The sequence below is a fragment of the Rhamphochromis sp. 'chilingali' genome, assembly GCF_963969265.1.
Source record: "Rhamphochromis sp. 'chilingali' genome assembly, chromosome: 11".
Lineage (NCBI taxonomy): Eukaryota > Metazoa > Chordata > Actinopteri > Cichliformes > Cichlidae > Rhamphochromis > Rhamphochromis sp. 'chilingali'.
The window spans coordinates 35495094-35517587 of record NC_137938.1 but is presented as its reverse complement, the minus strand read 5'-3'; the positions used below and the strand labels follow the sequence as shown (position 1 = coordinate 35517587).

At 40.4% G+C, this 22494-nt stretch overlaps 1 protein-coding gene across 4 annotated transcripts in view; it reads right to left on the bottom strand.

Moving 5' to 3' along the window:
• Nucleotides 1–21900, bottom strand: part of paqr6 (progestin and adipoQ receptor family member VI) — a 34266-nt gene extending 12366 nt beyond the window's left edge. The window contains exons 1-4 of one of the 4 annotated variants that reach the window (XM_080897053.1): nt 21120–21900; nt 4926–5191; nt 2495–2622; nt 1820–2025 (exon numbers count right to left, since the gene is read on the bottom strand). In XM_080897053.1, coding sequence (XP_080753179.1) covers nt 1820–2025; nt 2495–2622; nt 4926–5191; nt 21120–21180 — 661 coding nt within the window. In that variant the 5' untranslated portion in view covers nt 21181–21900. Of the gene's footprint in view, nt 1–1819; nt 2026–2494; nt 2623–4925; nt 5192–13473; nt 13669–15174; nt 15326–20521; nt 21053–21119 lie in introns of those variants that run through there. The other 3 variants (XM_080897054.1, XM_080897056.1, XM_080897055.1) reach the window with 3 other exon arrangements.
• Between the last annotated feature and the right edge of the window lie 594 nt (nt 21901–22494).

Below are 22494 nucleotides of genomic sequence, written 5' to 3'. Positions count from 1 at the left end.
AGCTGCGCAACAAGCAAACCTTCCTTAAAAAACAGGAATGTTCAGTTCCCTCTTTGTGGAAGTTCCTTGTAAAAGCAGGTGCATGCGGGAGGGAAATACTATTCATAGGAGAGCTGGTTATGAAATCAAGCAAATACTGGAGCCATAAAACCCAATCCATCTTTCAGGACAGTGGCAGAAAGGAGAGTAACATTGTTTCCATGTGCTTTGAGTGTGAGGCATGTCTGATTTCCATATAATCTCAAAGGCTAACACAAGCAAAAATGCTTTGAATATTACTGTGGAACGGAACTTACCATGCAAACAGTTTAGAGGAGAAAGAAAGCAACGTTTCATCTCTTAGTATAGGACGCATGCACTATTATGGATAGACCTTAATAAAGGAGCAGTCATCCTTAATGAGATGCATGATGGTTGATCAGCCTGTTAAATGTGTTTCATAAAACAGAACCACCTCAAACTGTTTGACTTTACTGTGGTTTGGAGTGTTTCAAACACCTCGGCCTTTACCCGTTAAATCTAAATTATTCTGTGTGTTATATTTTAAACTGTTTTCTTAAGGTGGAATCTACAACCATTTATTTATTTACCAGGAGATGGAGAGACTGAGGAGACTGTCTATAAACAAACCTCTTTCCTTCACGTAGTTCAAAGATGGAAAAGATAAAGAGATGAAATTCTGAGCATTACGTTGTTTCCTCCGTTGATATTTGGTTACCTAGTAACGCTATCACGCGCTAAAGAAACAAAATACACCCCCAGACATTAAACACCGCTGTGGCATCAGGACTTTTGCATTCAACCCCCCCCCCGTGCACAAAGATTTACTACCTACAACCAGCCTGGATAGAGCTCACCTCCAAATGCTCATCCTGCTGCTTCTTCTCTGCTCAGAAAGAAGACTTTGTCTCGGGTGGCATGACCCAAGAAGTAACGTAGCTTTAGCTTACTGTAACTCAGACAACTCAAACTGAGACAGGATGACACAAAACCATGTGACACATTAATCTAAAGTGAAATCTCATGATATTTCTTGCTGCGTGTAGCTGCTCCCTAAGCTGAAAAATAACTCATGAAGACCATAGCTCGCTATAGCAAGTATCTGGTATCAATTCTAGGTGACTTCCTTGATGAGTCATTACAGTCACAAGATTTTCAGAAAACTTGACCTCTGACCAAACTTCTTCTGTTCACAAAGGTGAGTGTCCACACTGACCACCCGCCTCCCACCCAAGCACGATGATGACAATACCCCATCAACTTTTCACAGCTGATGGGTAAAAAGGATGCGACAGCTCAGAACGTCTCCCAGAAACAAACAAACAAAAAAAATTGGGACAAAATAATCTTCTTATAATCCACAACTACTTCAAAGTTAACATTTTCATTCTGCTTTTTACACAGATCTGCTAAGTAGTTACTTATTTTATATATACATTTTTGTTGTCTTCTCTAGTGTTGTTTTTTTTTTACCTTGGCCATCTGTTTTTATCTAACAAAGGCAGACGGGGAGGTAACAGAGCTGAACTGATGTCTGTATAAGAAGCAAAGCCAATATCACAGAGTGATGACACTGTAGTGTTAGACTTCACATCCCTCTGATTCTGCGGTGCTGGCGTGCTTCTTAAAAATGACACACTGTGTCCCCTTGGGACTGTTCAGGGAAACAATCAAAATAGAGTGTCATAAAGAGTGATCTCAGAGGAGTGTGAAAAGAGCTACCGACTCCTCTTTATGATTTCAAGATCGTCCTGTTTCTTGGTAATGTACAATAACATCAAAAATGCTTTTAGGCCTCCACCACCGGGGGTTTCTTTACCTAAGCTGTAGAGGCTGAGAGCTCCGTAGTCAAAGAAGTAGCAGATGTGGCGGGACTCTGCGGACATGGTGCTGAAGGTGTGTGCACAACTGGACGTGAAGGGGTAAACGCAGATGAGCATCATGTACACCAGCAGCGGCCAGGTGTAGCTGTCAGTCAGGAAGTTCAGGGTAGAGCAGAGAACGCAGAAACGCCACAGAAAGTACCTACAAAAATTAATTAACAAATTAAAAATGTATATATACAAAAATGTGACCCCATACGGGTACATGTAACTGATGCTACCGTGTAATATGTTGGCACATGCATCTGTTTCCAGGTTGTAGATTTACTACAGAGAAGTACTCTGTGACTGTGTTTCTTAATTAGCAATGTCACTGCTTCTCTCTGACATCCTGTGAGCTTCAAAGCTCTCTGACTTTACGTGTATTTTGATTCAGACTTAGTGAATTTTCCAGATGTAGCCTCCACATTTCCCCACCTGTCTGTTTTTCTCTCCAGCACTATGAGAATTTTCAAGATTAAATCTCTGACTTTCAGTGATCCTTAGAAACTCTGTCGTGTTTACACAGCTGGAACGCTGACAAATGTTCACTTTACCTCTTGCTTTGATCATGAATATAACTAGACTTGTTCAAGTCTGGTGTGAATGAAAGGACACCAAACAAAACTCACCATGTTGGGAGGAAGTGGGTCCAGATGTTGATCGTCTCGTTGTTCATTTGGAAGCTGCTGAGGATACAGTCCAGTGCTGAGCTCCTTGGGTGACGGTATCCAGAGATGATGCCATCCTCCCTGAACACCTGCGGAGCAAGCAGACAATCCAGGTGACAGGTGTGAAATTCAGCCAATCCTCGAAAAGGAAAAGCTGATCATCAAACTTCATCAGTAAGCAGAGAGTTTGCAGAACCACTGTATCGTTTAGTTACACTACAGTCCTAATGATGCTGGGTTTCTGAGGCCAATATGAGTATTTAAATTAAATAAATGTTCATTTTCACTTTCCTCTAAACATAAAACCTTATTAGATCCTTTTGATAGTCATCAAAATGCTGATATTTTTATATTTTCATCGATCTGTTGTGGAAGAAACGTTCAAAAACAATGATCATTTCCACAAAAGCCAAGTTTGCACCAAAAACTACAGAAAAAAAGTTAAAAATATGTAGCAGAACTTTACTAGTGGTAATTATTTTTTTATCTAGCCCCTTAAAGTGTCTGCATATAGTTCCACCACTGTTTTCACTACAGTATGTAGTGAAAACTTGTTTCTTTATGGTAAAACATCCATGACCGGATCCATCTGGATGTTGTAAGAGGAAAAGATGTTAAGACAAACAAAGATGACAACTATGTAAATATTTAGCAGGAGGGCTCCAATATCACTGCCAGTTCACACAGATTACAGTACAGCACAGACTACAGTGAGTTGAAGGGAAAGTTCAGGTCGATGGTAACACGTTAAATGTTATGATTGGGTTTTTGAGATCTACTTTATTCATCACACCAGGTTCCCAGCGAACTTTATATTAAAGGCTGTCGGTTTTTACAGGTATTACCGGACTGTACACAACTCAAAAAATAAAGTAGAACAATATAACTGGAGTATATGTTGCTGATCCCAGCAACAGTTTTTAATGTTTTTATATGTGAAAAAAAACCTTTTTAAACTCCAATAACAGAAAACCAAGGGCCTAATTTTAGTCTACACACTGAACTCATGGCTGGAAACCATGCTGCAGAACTGCTGCATGCAAACTATTTGTCACTTATGAGATAAGGTCACTACAGAAGGGAGGACGGCAGCCAAAGCAGATGCTTGAACTGCAGGGCTCTGGCTCCTGCTGACAGGCTCACAGCCACAATCAGCTACCAAACTTTTTTTCTGCTGAAGTGTGAAGATTAACACTCATATGGCAGAACCATTGTGTGCAAATACACTATGGCACAGTCTCTGAGACATGGATTAAGCCTAATCTTAAACTAAACTTCTTTCAGTTGAGATTTCTTTACTTTATGTCTATGACTGGGCTTAATGCACGTCTGTGAAACTGGCTGTATGTCTGCAAGGCTGCAAGGTGCAGTGGGTCAGGGTTCGGAGGTAATCACATGATGAAATCCTGATCGTGGAAGCAAATAAAAGCCTTGAAGTAAAAATACAAACACGGAGGTATAAAAATAATATTATGCAATTTATCATTAAGGTTAAGTGAGACAAAATCCTAAATGTCTGTGGATTTACCACACAGTTTAGACTCTGTGTAGCACACTGTGGTCCTTTTTTAAATGTGTGGTGAAAATATTGCAATTAGGAGCTTTCAAAAGTTTTAAAACTAGTTACAACTAACTAAAACAAACCAATCTGATTATTTGATCAAATTAATAAATTTTCTCCCCCTCCTTTCAGAAAAAAACAACTTTATTTAAAGCATATTACTCTCTGCTGTGCCTGTGCATTGATTAAATGATGCAACCTGATGAAACAATAATTATCATCCTACAAGAACAGCAAAAAAATAAGAAAAAAAAAAACAGGTTGCAAACTCATCTGTAGCGCATCATAGGCTCATTTACATGGAACAAACTGAAAGACTACACAGCATAAAAATATCTCTTGGCATCGCTATTGTTTGAGGCTCGAGTCATTCGTCAGGCCGGGTCATATCCTGACAGACAAACCTGAGCGTTTCCTGGTGTTACATAAGACAGTAAGAAAAAATAAACATGCATTACATAAACAGAAGAACGGATGCTTGGCTTTATAGACACGACTATTGACAAAATCATTTCTCTGAAGACTTCTACAAATAACTGATGTCTATAGTAGTAATAATAATAATAATAATAATAATAATAATAATAATAATAATAATAAAGCACTGCAGCTTCTCTGCAATTAACCTTCTGAAATGCTGTGTAATGCCACAAATGCTTTAAACTTGAGTGGAGGGCTGATTATTCGTCTCATATGTATTTACATTCACCTCTTAGTCCTTAAGAGTTTAAGAATACCTTCATCTAAGGAATAGAACCAACCCACCACCTTTTCCCATCAGTTATACGGTCCTAACAGACTGGACCTGGGTACACCAGGTTACTTTCTTACCTTGGGGACTTGGTGGATGTCAAAGAGCTGAGGAAGTTTGAAGCTAAGCATGTCTGCGGGAAGCCTGATGGCACCCCTCCCTCTTTGACAAACTTCCCTGAGCCTGGCTCGCCCCCCACGGCAGAGGACGAGCCACACGGGGTAGTCAAACACCGGTATTCTTGCCGCTAGGTCTGTTCTGTTCGGGTCCCATTTCAAGCAGCGCGCCCAGCCCTGGCTCCACCCAATGCCACTACTGGCCCCAATCCCACGCCACACAGGAAACACTGCAGGGACACAAAGACATGCACACAATCAGACACCAAGATAAGACCAAAACCTTGACTTCCTCACACTGGCTCCCCATAAAAAACAAGAATATTTTTTATGATTATCCATACAATTTTGGTTACTATCAGTCAACAGTGATGTTTGGTGATACACCTGTGCATTATTAAGTGTCAGAGACTTTATTGTTAAAATATTTATACATGACTTATGAAGTGATGATCAGATTTGCTGGTTGCTTGGTGTTACTCTGATTGCATGCAAAACCTGTAATTTAAAACCAATTAAATGCACAGTATTAACTGATAAAAGACATAGCTTTCACCCCCAAATAAATAAAATAAAATCATGCACTTCTTGCAGCATCATCAATGCATCATCAAGATTTTTTATTTTTATTTTCAGAAAATAAATTCCAGTAAAAGGTTGAAGACAGAAAGTGGCTAACAGCTATTGTGAATTGTAATTTAGGGCACTGAAGGAAATGATGATGTGCTCATCATTAAATCTGACCACCTGCTTTGTTTTGGTCATCACTTTGATCCACTGAAATCCACTCGCATAAATGCACCACACCGGATAACTGGTTCATCTGATGGCCCCCACCGTTAAAGTTTATATTACAGAGTCCTCGAGTGTGACATCTCTGTGGACTGGAGCAGACGCTGAGAACAATCGCGTATTGTCGTCGCTCTTGAGACCTACCCAGACACTGATTTAAAGAATGCCCGGCATTGTCATGCTGCAGAGGCCTGTGACCAAATGCAAAAATGTAATAAGAACATGTTTGTGTGAGCCACAGCCTTGCTGACCACTGCCCACTGGCTCACAATAGGAGTGTGAGCATTGCAACTGGATCATGTGGCAGTGGAAGAGGGCAGCCTAGTCTGAATTAGACTGATTTTCTTTAACAATTTGTGGACAGATAGCAGCATTATTTACCTTTGGAAGTAATGGCAGCAAGATAGGAAGGCCAGGACGGTCAGCTGGAGCCTACCGATGCTCATGACTGCATTGTATCTAACAACATCCAGGGCTCGCAAAATCGCTAGCCCGACGTCCCGGGGCTAGCGATTTTTCCAGTCGGGCTACCAAAATCTATCTCAGCCCTGCCCGTCGGGCTATCATAGGAAGGAAAAAATATATGTCAATGCTTTTGCATTCTTTCGGAAATGTAGCTGGGTAATTATGTCATTGGCATTGGTGAGCCACTGTCAATATGTGACATATTGAAATCGCGTTTGAATTTGCGCTTGTTTTTTGCTTTCACTTTGCAAATGTCCAGGTGCCTTCTTTTGGCGCACCAAGTCACTCGGGTCAGAACATGGGGTGCCACCATCATCCCACTTCTGACACCAATGTGGCGAGCTCAGACAACGAGGAGACGGAGGTGTCGTTTGGTCTTGCTTCCCGTGAGCTAGCCAGGGAGCACAGCCGTTTATTGACATCTGCAGAAGAACACTGCCGCTAGCTAACTGCTCAGCGCGGCAACCGCACAGCAACAACAACAACACACAGGGCGCCCTCTGACCCCGGAAGGACACACCGTCGCAGCGAGAGGGCGTCACCCGTCACTATGGCAACATAAACAAAACATAACTGTACAAACAGAACCCCGAACAGCCCTGGCCCGCTACAATATGCTGCTGAGAATATAGCCCAGAAGAAGCGTATAGTATAGCTTTTATTTTGGAAAGAGCCATTTCTCTGTAATAAACTCTCTTTTCCAAAGATGAGTGATTCCTCAATCAGATACGCAAACGCGCGTTGCAACTTCTTATCTGGTGCGAGTCTTTTATTTTGACAGCGAATGCGGACCACTTATGTGCACCCGTGTAAATAACATAATGTTCTGCCGGGTGTGTTGTTGGTTTTCTCTCGATTTCTGAGTCGACAAGCGCCTTTGTTACTGGGACCAGTCATTTTAAGAAAGGCCCCCATTAGAACCCATGAGAAATGCAAGAAATGCATTATTGCTCAGTCTGCAATATCTTTCCCAGAACAAACACCAATTGCAAATAACATACTAAAAATAAACCTGAAAAATCTGTTTAGAACAGCGTACTATGTTGCAAAGAGTGAACTACCACTGGCAAAATTTAGCAGTCTTTGCAAACTTCAAAAAGCAAATGGCCTAGATCTTGGTTCCACTTGTCTCTTACCCGTGACTTCAGCGGAAATTTCAAATTCAGGATCTGACACAGACTGATTCATGTCCTACACAGTTCTTACAAGTTCATAGAAATTTCTGTTCAATTAGAACCAAGTATTTGAGTTGATGATTGTAATTTTTATACAATGTTGTAATTTGTTTTTCAACAATTTTTTGATTAATGTTTTGTTTCCTTTACAATATTATACTTTAATGTATAATATTGTAAAGGAAACAAAACAGGAAACAAAACATCAATCAAAAAAATTGCTCTCTTTTTTATTCGGGCTACTTACATTTATTTTTGGCTACCAAAAACTGAAGAGTCCCTGCCCGAAGGGCTACCAGGGATTTTGAAATTTTGAGAGCCCTGACATCTAACCATTTCCTTCTCCAAAAATGTATCTTTTGCCTTGTTTTTACCCGTGTCTGGTAATATGTATTGCACTAACACCTTCTGAAAGTTGAAGTAATGCACCTGAAAGAAGAACACGTTTAACTGCCAAACACAGGAGTGATAAAACCTGTGTAGCCTGGTGAGGTTTGATGCTACTGTTCAAACAGGTTAAACGTGCACAGCAAAGACTATTGTGACTGAAACAGAAGTTCTGACAAACGGTAAAGCTAGCACCTTACAAGTCTATCCCACTATGCATATACTCTAAGAATACTAAAATATCTCCCAGCAAATATGAAATAGTATTAGGCTCAATCTTGAATTAGTTTAGGGCATTTCTGGCCTCAGTTACCATACTCCAAATTTTTTAAGTAGTTTGGAGAACATGAAAAAGAGTTCAAGGTGTCCAAATTCCCCAGATCTCAGTCCAGTTGAGCATCATCCCCTCTGGCAGGGTGAGAGCAACAAGAAGGGGCCGCTGCTTACTGCACCCCAGCTGCAGGCCCCGGCCTATTAACAGTGACAAAGTGCGCTTTGTGGAGGCTAAAGCCTTGAGAGTACAGGGACCAAAGGATGACTGTTACACGCTGCACTGGATGGAAATGAGGCATCTCACAAACACACCCACACACACATACAACAGAGTCCCACCATTGCTCAAGTGCTCGGTGCACTAGCATGCAAGCACGCTGGCACAAATCCTGCATTCACTATGGCTGGAAAGCATAGCTGCACACAAACAACTTATAATACCACAGAGCTTGAGTTAATAAAAGCTACTGACATCCACAAGGTTCACACCTAGAAAAAAAGCTCATTTAGATTCAGATCATTGGCAGTGTGCCACCAATCATTTAGTGTGAGATGTAGGTGTGTTTTTGTTGGAAGGTGTGTGAATGCTGCGAATGTTAATTCTTTGTACTCAGCCTCGGGGACCAAAACAAGTGAAAGATATATGTTTTTATATTGAATTCTAGACAGATAAGTCAATGTTTAAATGTGAAATGAAATATGAAGAGTCCCAGCCTTCTTCTTGGGACTCTCATGTTAAAGTTTAACAAAGTTAAAAAGCATATTTACAGCTTGGTACACAAAACAGTTTTGGCCTCTGTGGATAATTTCCTCCTTCCCAACAAATTTATGGGTTGGGATTTTTTCACACTGATTATACGTTCTGCATCCAGAAGTCCACTACGGTCCGATTGATGCAAATTTCATCATAGAGTGTGAGTCCAAAGGTCCGTGCTGTTGTTCGCATGGATGGCGATTTTTTTGTGAGTGTATGGACTCGTCTGCATAGACTTTGCACTACAACACATCAGCGGCACTTATGCAGAGGGAAGAAGACTTCAGAGAAATAGAACAAGAATAGAACAACAGAACTTGGCCGTCACATCTCCAGGTGTCTGTGTCTTTATCCACAGCAGAGTATAAGGCTTCCAGCCTGCATTTGTGCCTTTTGGAAGCATTTCTCATGGAGTTATGTGACAGGATATCTACCGTAAATTATCCTGCTCCATGGTAGAGACCTTAAAAGAAGATTGTGCTTTAGTTTAAAGTACTCGAGTTTCACTCTCCTGTTCATCTGTTACTTGGGGCTGGGCGGTACGGTGGTGCGATGGTTAGCACCAGCTAGAAGGTCCTGGGTTTGAATCCAGACTGCGTCTGTCTGTCTCTCGCCTTTGCCTGCTATGTCTGCTAAATTATTCCAAGCAATACTACAAGCTGATCGAATATTGAAAACTGACAAAAGGTCTTGTGTCTCCAAGACCTGAGCTCTTTACTATTACTAGTTTATAATAAAAGTGAACTAAACATTTGCCAGGTAAATGCTTTTAATGTGAAGTTCCAACAGAAAGAAATATTTGAACAGAAATCCACTTTTTTCTCTGGAATGTCGCCAAAGACATCAGGTCCACAATAATGCAAATGTACAAATACTGCAATACTTTTGTCAGTGGGACACAGGCTCAGTCACCTCCATGTTAGACACTGACTTAATGCATTTAAAAGAACATTTCTGAGATAACCATTTTAGGAAACAGAAAGCTTGAATGGGTTCCCAGTTCACATTCAGTGCAGGCTCAAAGAAAAGCATCAAACATCAAACACAAGAGGCAACATCCACCTGTAGCCTGAAGCTCAGGACCAGAGCCAAATCAGCACAACATGTTGAGCATTCAATAAACAAACAGCGCCTGAAAAAGCTGATAAGTAGTCAAATGAGGGAGTGCCACCTTTTTCTTTTTTTCTACACAGCTTTGGATTAGAGCATAGGTGTCAAACTCTGGCCCGCGGGCCAAATTTGGCCCACAGCCTAATTACATTTGGCCCGCGAAGCCAAACCAAATTACTATTAGAGCTGGCCTACTGCTATTATATATATTGTTTAGTATTAAGATTTGCTTGTTCCATATTCAGTTTTTCAGCAAAACTTGTTTGAGTCCATAAGAAAAGATTCATTTTTATATCTAGATTTTTTTTTCCAGTAAATATTAACGTCAGCCCGCGACCTTGTTCCAGTTTTGAATTTTGGCCCACTGTGTATTTGAGTTTGACACCCCTGGATTAGAGGATGTAACCAAACAAGAGGAAAAGTAATCTAGTAATGAATGTGCCAAAGACACTACAGCTCCATGACAGGCTCAAAACTCGAGCCTCATCTTCACCCCACCCTTCTTCCTGAGGCCGTGCTCCCTTGACAGATTAACTGAGCCTTTCGGGAAGCCCTCTGCAAGGATGTGTTCAGATGGCAAAACGCACACAGAAATTTGTTTGTTGGACACACAACATTGAGCCTCATTAACACAGACGGGAACAAAGAAAAGGTTTAAATCCTGTGAAAATATCAGTAAGAATATCTCCCAAACTGTCACCCTGTCCACTACACGCGAGGTGTTTACATGTGCTTGTCTGTGAGCGCTAAAGGCACCCACACTTTCTTTCCAGAACTGTGAATTGTGATAAACCTTGCTCGGGCATTTTCATTGGCCTGAGGTGTCAGACTGCACATTTCCCACAAAGTTATGCACGTGCACTCTGCGCTGCACGTGTGACAGTGTTTGTCAGCATCTTCAGGCTCTGCTCAAACACGTCCAGGACAGAAGACGACAACCCAACAGAACACATGCAGTAAACATTTCAGAGGGCTTGCCGTCGGTTATTGCACCATCAACCATTCCCATTTATATTAACAATTACATATTTTATGAGTAATGCAGTCTGCTGTGATGATTTTCATCCTCCAAGCATCCACCCAAGAGGACAGGCCCGCACAGGCTACAACCGCCTGTTTGCGTTCGACCCTTGAGAAAATTAACAATGAGCAGGGAACCAGTTTTTCAAGTTAGGAAAACTCAACTGTTCCTCAGCACATGCAAAGTCTGATTGTGTCACATTAGGTCCCAGCAGAAAAACTGGTGTACAGCAAATTTCACGCTAAGCTTATTATGCGCAAAAACTATTTTAAACATCGATTTAGTGTTTTAAGTCTTTTATCAAGCTACATGCTCACAGATCAGTGGTTCAATTTCACTAGAACACTTAATCTACCGTATACTAGAGCTGGATAAAACTAAATATTTAACCTAAAATAATTTTATAGATATATGAGACAATGTTGTCATTATGAAGTTCACTGAACTCATTGAGAATTGTGCTGTGCCAGAACGATCATGTTGTTGGGATAGCGGTAAAGCCGCATCGGGTTAGGCCGACACATACAGCGTAGGAGGAGCGCCTGTGCTAATATCTGAGCTGCTGCAGCCGCAGACACCAGCAGGTTAGGAGTGCGAACGAGACAAAAGACAAAATGACAGCAGGAAGTGTAAATAAAAACTGGAGTGACAGTGTCACCAAACACGATGCTCTGACTCACACAGCCCGAGGATCAAAAGTTGAGGTGTTGAAAAGAAGGGTCAGAGGAATTCAGCAGTGTGGAGATATTTTGGCTGTTTGAAGCCTGGCAAAGAAGCTGAGCAGCCCGCACTCCACACTGCATCGAAGTTTCCACAAAGGCAGGATATACTGTGGCAAGACACGATGCCAGTAAAGCAGAGTCGAAAATGTCGACTTTAAGTGGCTCATTAAAGTAATTGACCCTCATTATCAACTCCACAGACGGCACTTTCCTAGCTATACATGGAGTGGAGAGAGACAGCTGAACAGCTGGGTCACGCTTCACTACCATATCTGATTGTTGGTCAAGTCACACATCTGATCCATATGAGGCTGACTGCCCACTTGAATTAAGACAGCTTGAATCTGCGCAAAATAAACGATATAGTGCGAAGACGGCTTTTTTATTTAGAACTGATTTTGTATTAATGACTAGCTTATTTATTTGGAAAAGACCAAAGAATTCAGTTTAGCATTTTCTTGTGTTCTTTTGTAACACTTGAAACATTTAACTGGTCATAAGAGCACACTTTTATGTCAGAGTGCTCTTATTTAGTGCCACATCTGTACCTATGTCATTTATTTTAAATACATCATTTTGTACAGTATATTTAACATGTTCAATTCATAAAGTTTTTGTTTCCATATCATTCTCTCACCCACTCAGATAAAAGCTATTGTTAAGCCAACTTTTCTTCTCATTGGCGGACCTTCAAAATTAAAGTTCGAATACCAGGTGGGCGGGGCTTCTGTGCTTACAGCCACAGCAGTATGCCAGAGATGATCATACTGGGGAGCAGAAACCAGAATGTCAATGACACAATAGCTCATTCAGCTCACAATCCATCTCTATTCACAGGCTTTCTGCCTGCAAACTGGCAAATATGACCTTGACTGCAATTTCGTGAACACCCATAAATGATGTCTGGGTGCATGTTTCTCTAAAAATCTGGCCAATACTCTGGGAACAATTCTTCTCTATTGTGGACGGACACCTCGCCATGGCATAAACTGCCTCAAACGGACGATTTAGAGCAAACTAAAGCCTCAGCTTTGGTTTGTATAGGAGCTAAATGTTTTCAGCTTTGGTTCATATAGAACCCACGATTTGAAAATAATATATTAGAAAAGCATTCACCCCAGAAAACACAATAAAATATTATTTTGGAATATGTGACATTTCTTAAAGCCTAAGCTAACTTATTCAGTTTATTTGTCAGAGGTATTCTGTTCAGAGGAAGTCGTCTCTCCACTCTGTCAGGGTTTTTGGCTTTCTATCGGATTAAAAGAAACAATCTGAAGACGTTATCTTGGACATCTTTCACCACTTTCATAGAAAAATGAATGACCACAAGCAAAACTAAGTACCCACACACTAAATGTGGATGCTTTTATAGCACCAAACACTACCAAGCTCTGTCTCATGAGTGTCAGTGATAAGTATGGATGCTGACAAGACTGTACTCTTATTTAGTGCCATTATTGATTCTGCTTACAAGTAGTCTTCTAAGATAATATAAAATATAAAATTTATACAGGTGGGGAGATGCTCTACTGCAATAATTCTGACATCATTCTTTGCAAAAGAAATTGTCCAAAAAACATAAAAGGAAGTGATAATTTCTCAGGAATGTGACTCTAAAACAGAACTGGAACTGGCTTTTGATTCCGAGCATCCAGCATATAATGATGTAATGCTGAAGACACGATGGAGGAAAGAAAAAATGCACTAATTCCTGGAAGCTTGACTATAGTCTGTACTGCACATTACGTGGAAAAGTGAGCCCAAATATGTGGCTTCAATCATGCTTGATGCCTGAAAGCTTCATGCTCACCTGCAAGACGACTGGAGAACATTAATGTCCCCATCAGCATCCAAGGCAGAGGGCGTCTGCTCTGTGACTCAAGATTATGACAGATTTAAATGCTTTTTAGATACAAGGTAAGCAGGCTTCTTGTTAATAATCCAAAAATGCTTTAAGTGGAAAAAAACAAGAAACTGAAACATAAAAACAAATGATTGTGTTTATCGGTTACATATGAACTACGCAACCCTGACTCAGTATTTGAGGTTACTTTGAAACATAATGGGATAACCCTGCAGACAGAACGTCCACTCACTCGATCATGTGATATGTTTTGTAACTTCCCTCTGGTTGAAGTCACGCTGCAATGCTTCTCCTAGGTGTTCCTACTTCATCACGCCTTTTCTGGTAACAGATTACATGCCACATAAGGACTGCGCACTGTCATGAAACATGTTGATTTGACTTCCTGTGCCAGATCAAAACACTAAATCACTATCAGTTCTTTCATTTCTATTGCATTATTGATTCAAGTGGACCATTGAACTACCCAGTTCTGAATACTTGGCACAATCTAATAGAAGAGTCAGCCAGGGAATGCAGTATCAAATGGAAACCAGCTGACATGATACAAAAGAAAACAGGACCGGCTTGACTCCAAACTGAGATAAGGCAGGAACTGCCAAAAACAATGAATATGTCTAAACTAAACAACTAACCTGGGAAAAAGCCTGCAAATACCTGCTCAGGTGTCAGACTTCTCATTTTGTGCAACACACACATCTTTTGCTGCACAAAAACTATTGTTAAATCCAAAAGACAGCAGAATTCCTCTAATATTTCTGACCAATTCATTTTTGTTAAAAACACAAAACACAGTTACTCTTCGCATAGTCGTATTTGGAGGACATACAGTGTCGAAATAAAATAAAATAAAAACTTAATAAAACTGCTAATAAAGGCTCCAAGACAAAGTAAAAAAGCAACAATCATTTTGTCAAAGACACTTATGTTTTGATCTTCCACTGTAGGGAAGACTAGCAATGCCAAAACCAAAACTAAATAACTTGTTTGTTTTTAAACATAGGCAACAATTATTCTAGAAACATTTATATTTTCTGATCAAATTTATTTATTCATTTGCTTAATCTGGTTTTCTTTTATTAAAACACAGAAGGCCACAACTCCTAACATTCGTGAAGCTTAAACTTAAACCTTTATTTAATTCTTTTTCTATTATGTTATTTTTCTTTTTTTTAAGTTGTTTTTGGCGAGAAACATAAGTTCTTTGAATCGTCGTGGGGGGAAAAAAGTTTCGCTCTTCTGGCAAGTTCTTACAATGTGGAAAAATCCATGCTGGAAAAACACTGCAGGAGTATTCGCCTGAACACATCTCCAGGGAAACGGTTCGGGAAAACATGTTGGTCACATGCAGCTAATTCTCATAATAACTGTCTCCGTTCTTCAGCAACGTGTGTTCTCTGTTTTCTCCTCTTTTTCTTCCCAATTTCCTAAACGCGACATTCCAAGAATTCCTACCCTAACACAAGCTGGATGAAAAAGAAAAACGGTCTAGATGCTGGACTTCCAGCTGCAGACAAACAACAGTCTCTGCTGTAAAGAGTCTCAGCTGCAAAACTTCAACCTTTCAGCGACGGACAGCGAGACCAAAAGCAGAGAATGAAATCTTAGTGTGTGTGTAACACAAATATTCTAAATGCGCAGACGTACCGCGACCCTCGGGCATGGGGAGGGATTCCTCTCCTTCGATCCGCGTAAAAACGCTGAAGTCTTCCTGTGGGCGACAACCAGGGCTGGGTGTCTTCACTTTCCCGTACCTCGGCTTCACTGTGCAAGGTCTCCACACAGCCTCCTTTTCTCTTCTCCCACGCGAGCCAGTAGGAAGCGCCGCTTCGTGCTCACGTGGATCGCAGGAGTAACAACAACACGAGCCATGTGTGTCCACCCTGTGAGCGCGCGCTACTGCTGAATGGACAGTGACAATGGTTTGGTGTAAACCGCGCCCAAAATGGCAAATTTGGTAGTTTCCCTACTGCACATATTTGTATATGTACACATAGGGAGGCTATATACTCATATTTACCCAGAGAGGTAGGAGCAAAAATTTCCATATTAAATGTATTTACATGCATGGGGACTGAAACTTCTCTCTGGGTATTCCAGCTTCCTCCCACAGTCCAAAGACATGCAGTTAGTGGGGTTAGGTTAACTTGTTAGTGTAAATTGCCCACAGGTGTGAATGTGAGTGTGAATGGTTGTCTGTCTCTGTGACAGAACAGCAACCTGTCCAGTGTGAACCCTGCCTCTCACCCCTGGCAGCTGGGACAGGCTCCAGATTCTTAGTCTTTTAATGACATTTTGTACTGCAGACGATGAGATAATCAGTCCTTACAATTTTACTCAGTCTGAAATTGTTCCACAATTTGAAGATTCTGCCCATCTTTACTACTCTGTCCTTCGAAGATGCTCTTTTTATACACGCAGTCATGTTATCGACCTACTCCCATTTAATGAGGAGAAAAATGTTCCTCAGCCTGCTTGTTTTTACTTCTCTTCATTTTTCAGCCTTTAGTTGCCACCCCCCTGAAATTGTAAATACTTTGAAAATTTACCATTTTAGCAAACATTTGATATGTTTTATATGTTTTATAAATGGAACTGTGGAAAAAAAATGTGTTTATGACATTTGCAAAATATTACATTACATTTTTATTTACATTTTACAAAGGACTACAACAGTTTTGGAATTCAGGCTTGAAATATGAAGGACTGAATATGACAAAACTAGAAATTTACAAATTCATTCTATTATTCAATTATTTATTTACGTGCATGGTTGGTTTTGTATAAGGTATGGCATAGAGGTCATAAAAGTAAAAGAATGTAAAACTCATAATCTAGCACATTTATGGACTTTACTTTTCTGCATTCCTCCTAATGACCAGCAGAGGATGAGGCCTCTGTTTGCAAAATAAACAAACAAACAAATAGATAAATAACTGTTGGCTTTTATTTATGAGCTCAATAAAAACTTTACTGATAATTTTATGTCCTCATTCACTTCTCTTAGTATTATTTGATACAACATGATCTACAGTAAAAAGAGACTATTAAGCAGAATACCCTTTAGGGCATGGCTTTCAATGAAAACCAGTCAAGTCAAGTAGAAACTAATGGAGGCAGGACGGTAAAGAGGAAATAGTAACCGTGGGAAAGAGTAAAGTCCTGTGAATCAGTAACGTGGGTCTAGTGGTGGAAAGAAACAGTACATTTATTCAACCACTGACTTATAAGTGCAGTTTTGGGGTTTTTTGTTAAGTAGTACTTTTTAAGCATTTGTTGATGTTTATGATTGTGCAGTATTTTAACATGAAAGTTAATAAGTGATTATATTTGTGGATATATACTATGAAACACAACCAGCAGCACGGTGGTGCTATACTTAGCACAGTTGGCGCAGGGCGAGGGTTTGAGTGTTTCTGTGGGGAGCTTGCATGTCCTCTGCACGGCTTTTCTCTCAAACTTTGTGTCCAAAATATAGTGCTTTGTGAGGGCTTATCATATTAAGTAAGACTAATATTATCTAAATTTTGGCCATTTCCATAAATGCTTAAAAAAACAACTTCCACTTCGTTAAAACTCGTGTAAGCTTATATTAAGCTCAGTATGTGCTGCGTTATGAAGCCACAGAAGTGGCTGTTGCCTCAGGCACAAACAATAATTACTGACATACCTGGTATTAACTCTCCCTCCTTTATGTTGGAGATGTTTTTGGCTCCAGGGCTGCCCAACCCTTTGGACCTACACAGCAGTGTAACACTATGACTCAGCTCTTAAGGAGATGTACAATTTGGATCAAGTGCAAGACCAGTCAGTAGGCCAGTGCTCCACCACTACGGTCCAGACTGAAACTTCTACACCTAACTAGCCTCCAAAGATAGCGTGGTAAGTATAGAACAAAACACAAGCAGAAAGGGGTCAAAGTTGAAAAGCTGGTCATCTAAAACCTGTAAACAGATAGATTAATAAATGATTATTACAACTGTAAAATTCCTTAGGGATGTTATTAAAAAATGCAAATCATTTTAAAACTACTTCATATAAGTCACTGCGATACTGACCTAATTACTGAGTAATAATTGGTCTATAACTTTCCTTCTAAGCTCTCATTTCATGAAACACTAAAACTGAATTGATAAGAAGTTTGATGATAACAGGTAGTAAATATCAATTAGCTATGGGTGTCTTGCTGTTAACAGTAAAATATGGAATTGTAGTGAAATGTTTGCAGCCTAAATAAAGCTTGTTAAAACATACATGATCTCTCTCTGCTCAGATCTTTGTTGCCCTTGTGGCTTATTCACTACCCTTATAGATATGACTTGCAGGACTAGCCCCATGTTTACTGTTCAGGTTAGTATTCAGTGAGTTTCCACAAGAAGACTGCAGAAACATCTGACAGATTTCAGCAACACTGTAGCTGCCAATTTGCTTTTTTCTCTTTTGTTAAAAAACTCCTTTATCGTGAAATTAAGCATCACATTACCTCGGTAAATGAAATAACAAAAAGCATCTGATCATGACTCACTTTTGACCAAAGGCTACTTTGGTTTGGTTTGTTTCTGCAGACCTGTAATATATTTGAGGTTTTAACCTCGCGGTCCTCACTGACTTTGAGACTTCCTCAAACACCACCATGACAAAACTTCTTTGGTTTTTTTCAACATGTCTAAACAGCCATGAGATGGACTGTTACATAATGCGGTACACGCATTCATGCCGCTCAGAGGAGTGATCCTGATGACTTCCACTGATCTGCTGCTTTTGTCTTTCAGTAAAAAAAAGAAAATTAAAAATGACTGAAAAGTTACGCCAGCAGCCCCTTGCACCCAGAATGTGGCCTTCCTTCTTTTAGAACAACATTTAAAATATACATAGACAAAATAAAGAAATAGCCCTAAAACATTTTGTTTCTATAACATGTCATATCTTTTTGAGAAGCACAGATTAAGCTACCTTCTTCAGTGCTGCTGTACTCGAGCTGTGTTTGAATTACAGCTCCTGGGTCGTTGCTGCCCATTTAAATAGTGCTGACCTGTTAACTGGACTGCACCATGTTTCTCTGGCAGTGGTGATATTTTGTAGTGCAGTTTTGCTGTTGAATTTTAGTTTTCTTTAAGAGGGTTTAGTTATTATTTTATCCTTTGTTTGCTTTGTTGATCTTCGGCAGCTTAAACTGACAGGGTTTTTGTAGTTTGTTTCAATACTCATGTCTTAGTTTATCCTCCTTGTGTGTCTTAGTAAGGTTGTGTTGCTGGATTCTTTCACTTGATGCTTGAGGTAGATTTCTGCCTCAAATTATTATAAAATAGTGTCATATTAATTTTATGTCAGTAAAATTTAAAACGTTTTTCAAAATCTCCTGTACATGAAAAAGTCTACTTGGTCAGAGGGAATTATGCTGCACGTTAACAGATGACAACCACCAGAATCAGGAGGAATCATCCTCTGGAGAGGATGCGCTCACTGACAGCATCGTCAAGCCATGATTGCCTCATGACAGAGGTAAACACAGTGATGTCTGTGATACTGGTCAAATACTGGAAGTCACTCCGTAATGCCTCAGCAAAACCAATCACACCTCTAGCAGCACGGTGACACTTCCTCAGGATTACAGTTACTCAAGTTGCCTGCGACTTGCTGTCACTTCTACTTTGCACATGATTATTTACGTCAGCCTTCTCATGAACCTGCAGGGAGACTCTTTTGTCTAAGCTTTGACCAGATAGGACATCCTGTTTTATTCAGCGCCAGACAAACATTCAGTTTCACTGCCATCGTACGCCCTGTTTGAGTTCATCCAAACTCAGAACTGTGTGACTTTAAACACAAAGGACATTTTAGTTTCACGCATGCCTTCCTGACAGCACCGCTTCATTTCACTGCACTATTCAAAGCAGCTGTTTGAAAGATTAGGAAGCATTGAGACATTTCTTTGCTGCATCATTACTGGCTAAAAATTTTAAATTCCAAATTGGAAACTGGGCTCAGTACTACATATGAATGACATACTTGCCAAAATATGTCATTGATATTTTAAGGCTGCTGAAAAAAACACTGCCTTTGCTGTAACGTTTTGTCAAAATATATCCAACAAATGAAAAACACCCACATCAAATCCATCTGTAAAGCACATTACCATACATTCTTAAAATAGCCTTGCATATTCACCAGAAAGAAAGAAAGAAAGACAAAAAACTGAAGGGTTGGCCCCGCCCCCTTTAACGCAACATTAGTTATAAAACTCTCCAGCACATGTGCAGTGACCCCCAGCTGCACATGTTCCTCCTCCCAGAATGAGATCATCAAGTTTGTCTCTTTGGTATTGTCTCAAGTTCAAGTTTGAACATTTTAGGGCTCAAACATTAGCATTAAATAATTCATTAAAAATGAAAAACATATTAAGAATATTTAGTTTAGTTTTACTTTGTCAGTAATCATTCAAATGATATCAAGCACATCACTAATGAGTTGCTGATACTTGAATTCAATGAAAAAAATGACACAAGTGCTCCATTCAAGATAAGAGGATTATCAGCCAAATGCATAAAAAGTAACGGAAAAAGTGCTGATAAGCACAAAAACCGGACAGTTTACTTTCATGAATATGTTAATGATGTGTTGCATCTTTGCTTAAAGGTTTACGATCATGTTTTACATGTAAAATGTGAAGTAATTTTAACTCTGGTGTAGTGATAGCTTCTTTTTTCACTGCCTGAAATTACAAATACTAAAAGTAAAAGTACCTTAAAACCACATTTGAGTGCATATGAGAAACGCATCGCGTTACTGTGCAAACTGTTAATCAGAAGCAGCTTTACAGACTCTCCTGTTATTATTGTAAGTACATAAAAAACGCTAAGCAAGAGCACGCAGGCGCGAACGCGCGTAAACAAAGCCTGATGCAGGATGCGCAGCGCAAACACGTGTATGGCCTGAACATTGCTACACAGCACATTTGTACGATTCCTCCCCGCAAAAAGGAGTTGCGACTTACGAGGAAAACCCTCCAGTTTCACTTTACGGGAGGAAGGGGAGTGGGTGCACAGAATCATTACACAGTTCCTAGAAAGAGATGCACCGAGTCGGGCGGGAGTCCCTGCTATGAGGAGAGATCGTCGCCGAGCTTATGAGCAGCACTCTGGTCTAACCCTCCAGCTTCGTGTGTCCGCTCCTGGGTGATTCCGGTGAAAACAAGAGAAGAAACATTTTGGGGGCAGGAAAGAAAAACTTCCATTTCCATCAAAATGCCCCATTCGGTTTCGTTCCTGTTGTATCAAACACGACCCCTCCTCTACTCGTCTCCCTTTCCCTCTGCACATTCCTGCACTAACAAAATAAAAACACTGCCGGATCCCCTAGTGTTGGAATCCCACTCCTCGGGCTGGATGTGGAGAAGAAAAGAAACCTTGTTTTCACGGTCGGGAGACAACAACAGAGGACACGAGCTCCGGAAACACCGACAGAGAGGGAAACATTTACAGTGACAGTATGAAACAATGAGGCATACTGCTAAACTATAAACAAACAGAAACAAATGCACGAAAGCGGCGATAGGCGCACATGTAGATTTCAACCACAGAGAAGTTACTTACGCATAAACTCCAAGCAGGCGAGACATTTCCCCAAAGCGAGCACAGACCCCTGCATGGACATTTCTCACACAGATTACAGATGCTTTTAACTAAGGGGGGTAAATCTAACAAGTTTTGCGTATGTTTAAACCGTTCATCCTGTCCCTGCAGCCCGGTCCTTCCACTCCAAAGTCCCTGCAGCTTCACAGCTTCATGAGCTCTCAGAAAGAGGATTGATTCGGGTCAGCGAAGTTTCCCAACCCCCTTACCCAGCAAAATAAATGGGCCAACACCGATGCCAGCCGCCTGCTGCTGGGGTGGCACTGGCTCTGCTGCCAGGGGATTGGTTATTCTGTGTGCTCGGTCAGTGGTGGGCACTGGGCCTGGGACAGAGAAGAACACAAGAGATGGAAGAAAGAAGAGAACGAATGGCACATGGAGACCTAGTTTGAGAGAGGCCTTGGATAGATTTGCAGAGTTGAGAAGGTTTGGGTCACTCAGGTTCGCTGCAGGGATTTTAGATCTGGAATTTGAGTCTTTGTGTTAAAGTCAGACTCCTACTCAAGTGCAAAAGCTTTAGCATCAAAATATTGTCAAAGTACCTAAAGATCTTAACTATTGATTCACTGTATATCACACTTTTATGTTGCAGCTGGAGTTTTATCTACACTGCTCAACAAATCATGGGAACATCACAGCACAATACAAAGTCAGTTACACTTCAAGGATAGCAGTGATTCCACATCACCTGCTTTGGTGCAAATCAAAGTGTCAACAACAGCAAAACTTGCATACCAGCTTCAGGTTTGAACCTGCCCCAGACATCACGAGCAACGGGTGAATCTGACTGAAAAAAGGAGGACACCACACCTCGTAGGGTAGCCACTCTGAAGCCATACTTTAAATCATTCTGCTTTATAATTCAATTAAAAAAAAAAAAAGGGGGCATAATTTATAAAAATTAACATAATATGGTGTTAAATAAGGTTTGAAACTGGTGACAAACTGTTGACCTATCAGAGTGCTCATAAATTGAATAAAAAGTCATTTTCCTAGAGACAATTTGGTTTCTCTTTAAAACAAAACAGTTAATCAAAGTGTTTTTTAAACCACCATCTGTAAAGGAAGTTAATTGAGGAAACAGGTGCTGGTGGATGATTGTGTAGCTTTAACAAAATATAAGTATTGTATCCTTCACAACTGCTGATATTAGTTACTTTCCAGGCATGTAAAATCCTGAGTTTCACAAACCTGTATGCTGGGTTTTTGCTTCCAAGAAGCCTTTAAATTCGTGGAACCGGTATCCCAAACTAAAACCAGAGTCCTGGATTGTATTTCATGTCTCACAAGTATGTGAAAACAGCTCCACTCCCACACAACCCCAGTGCAGCCCTGT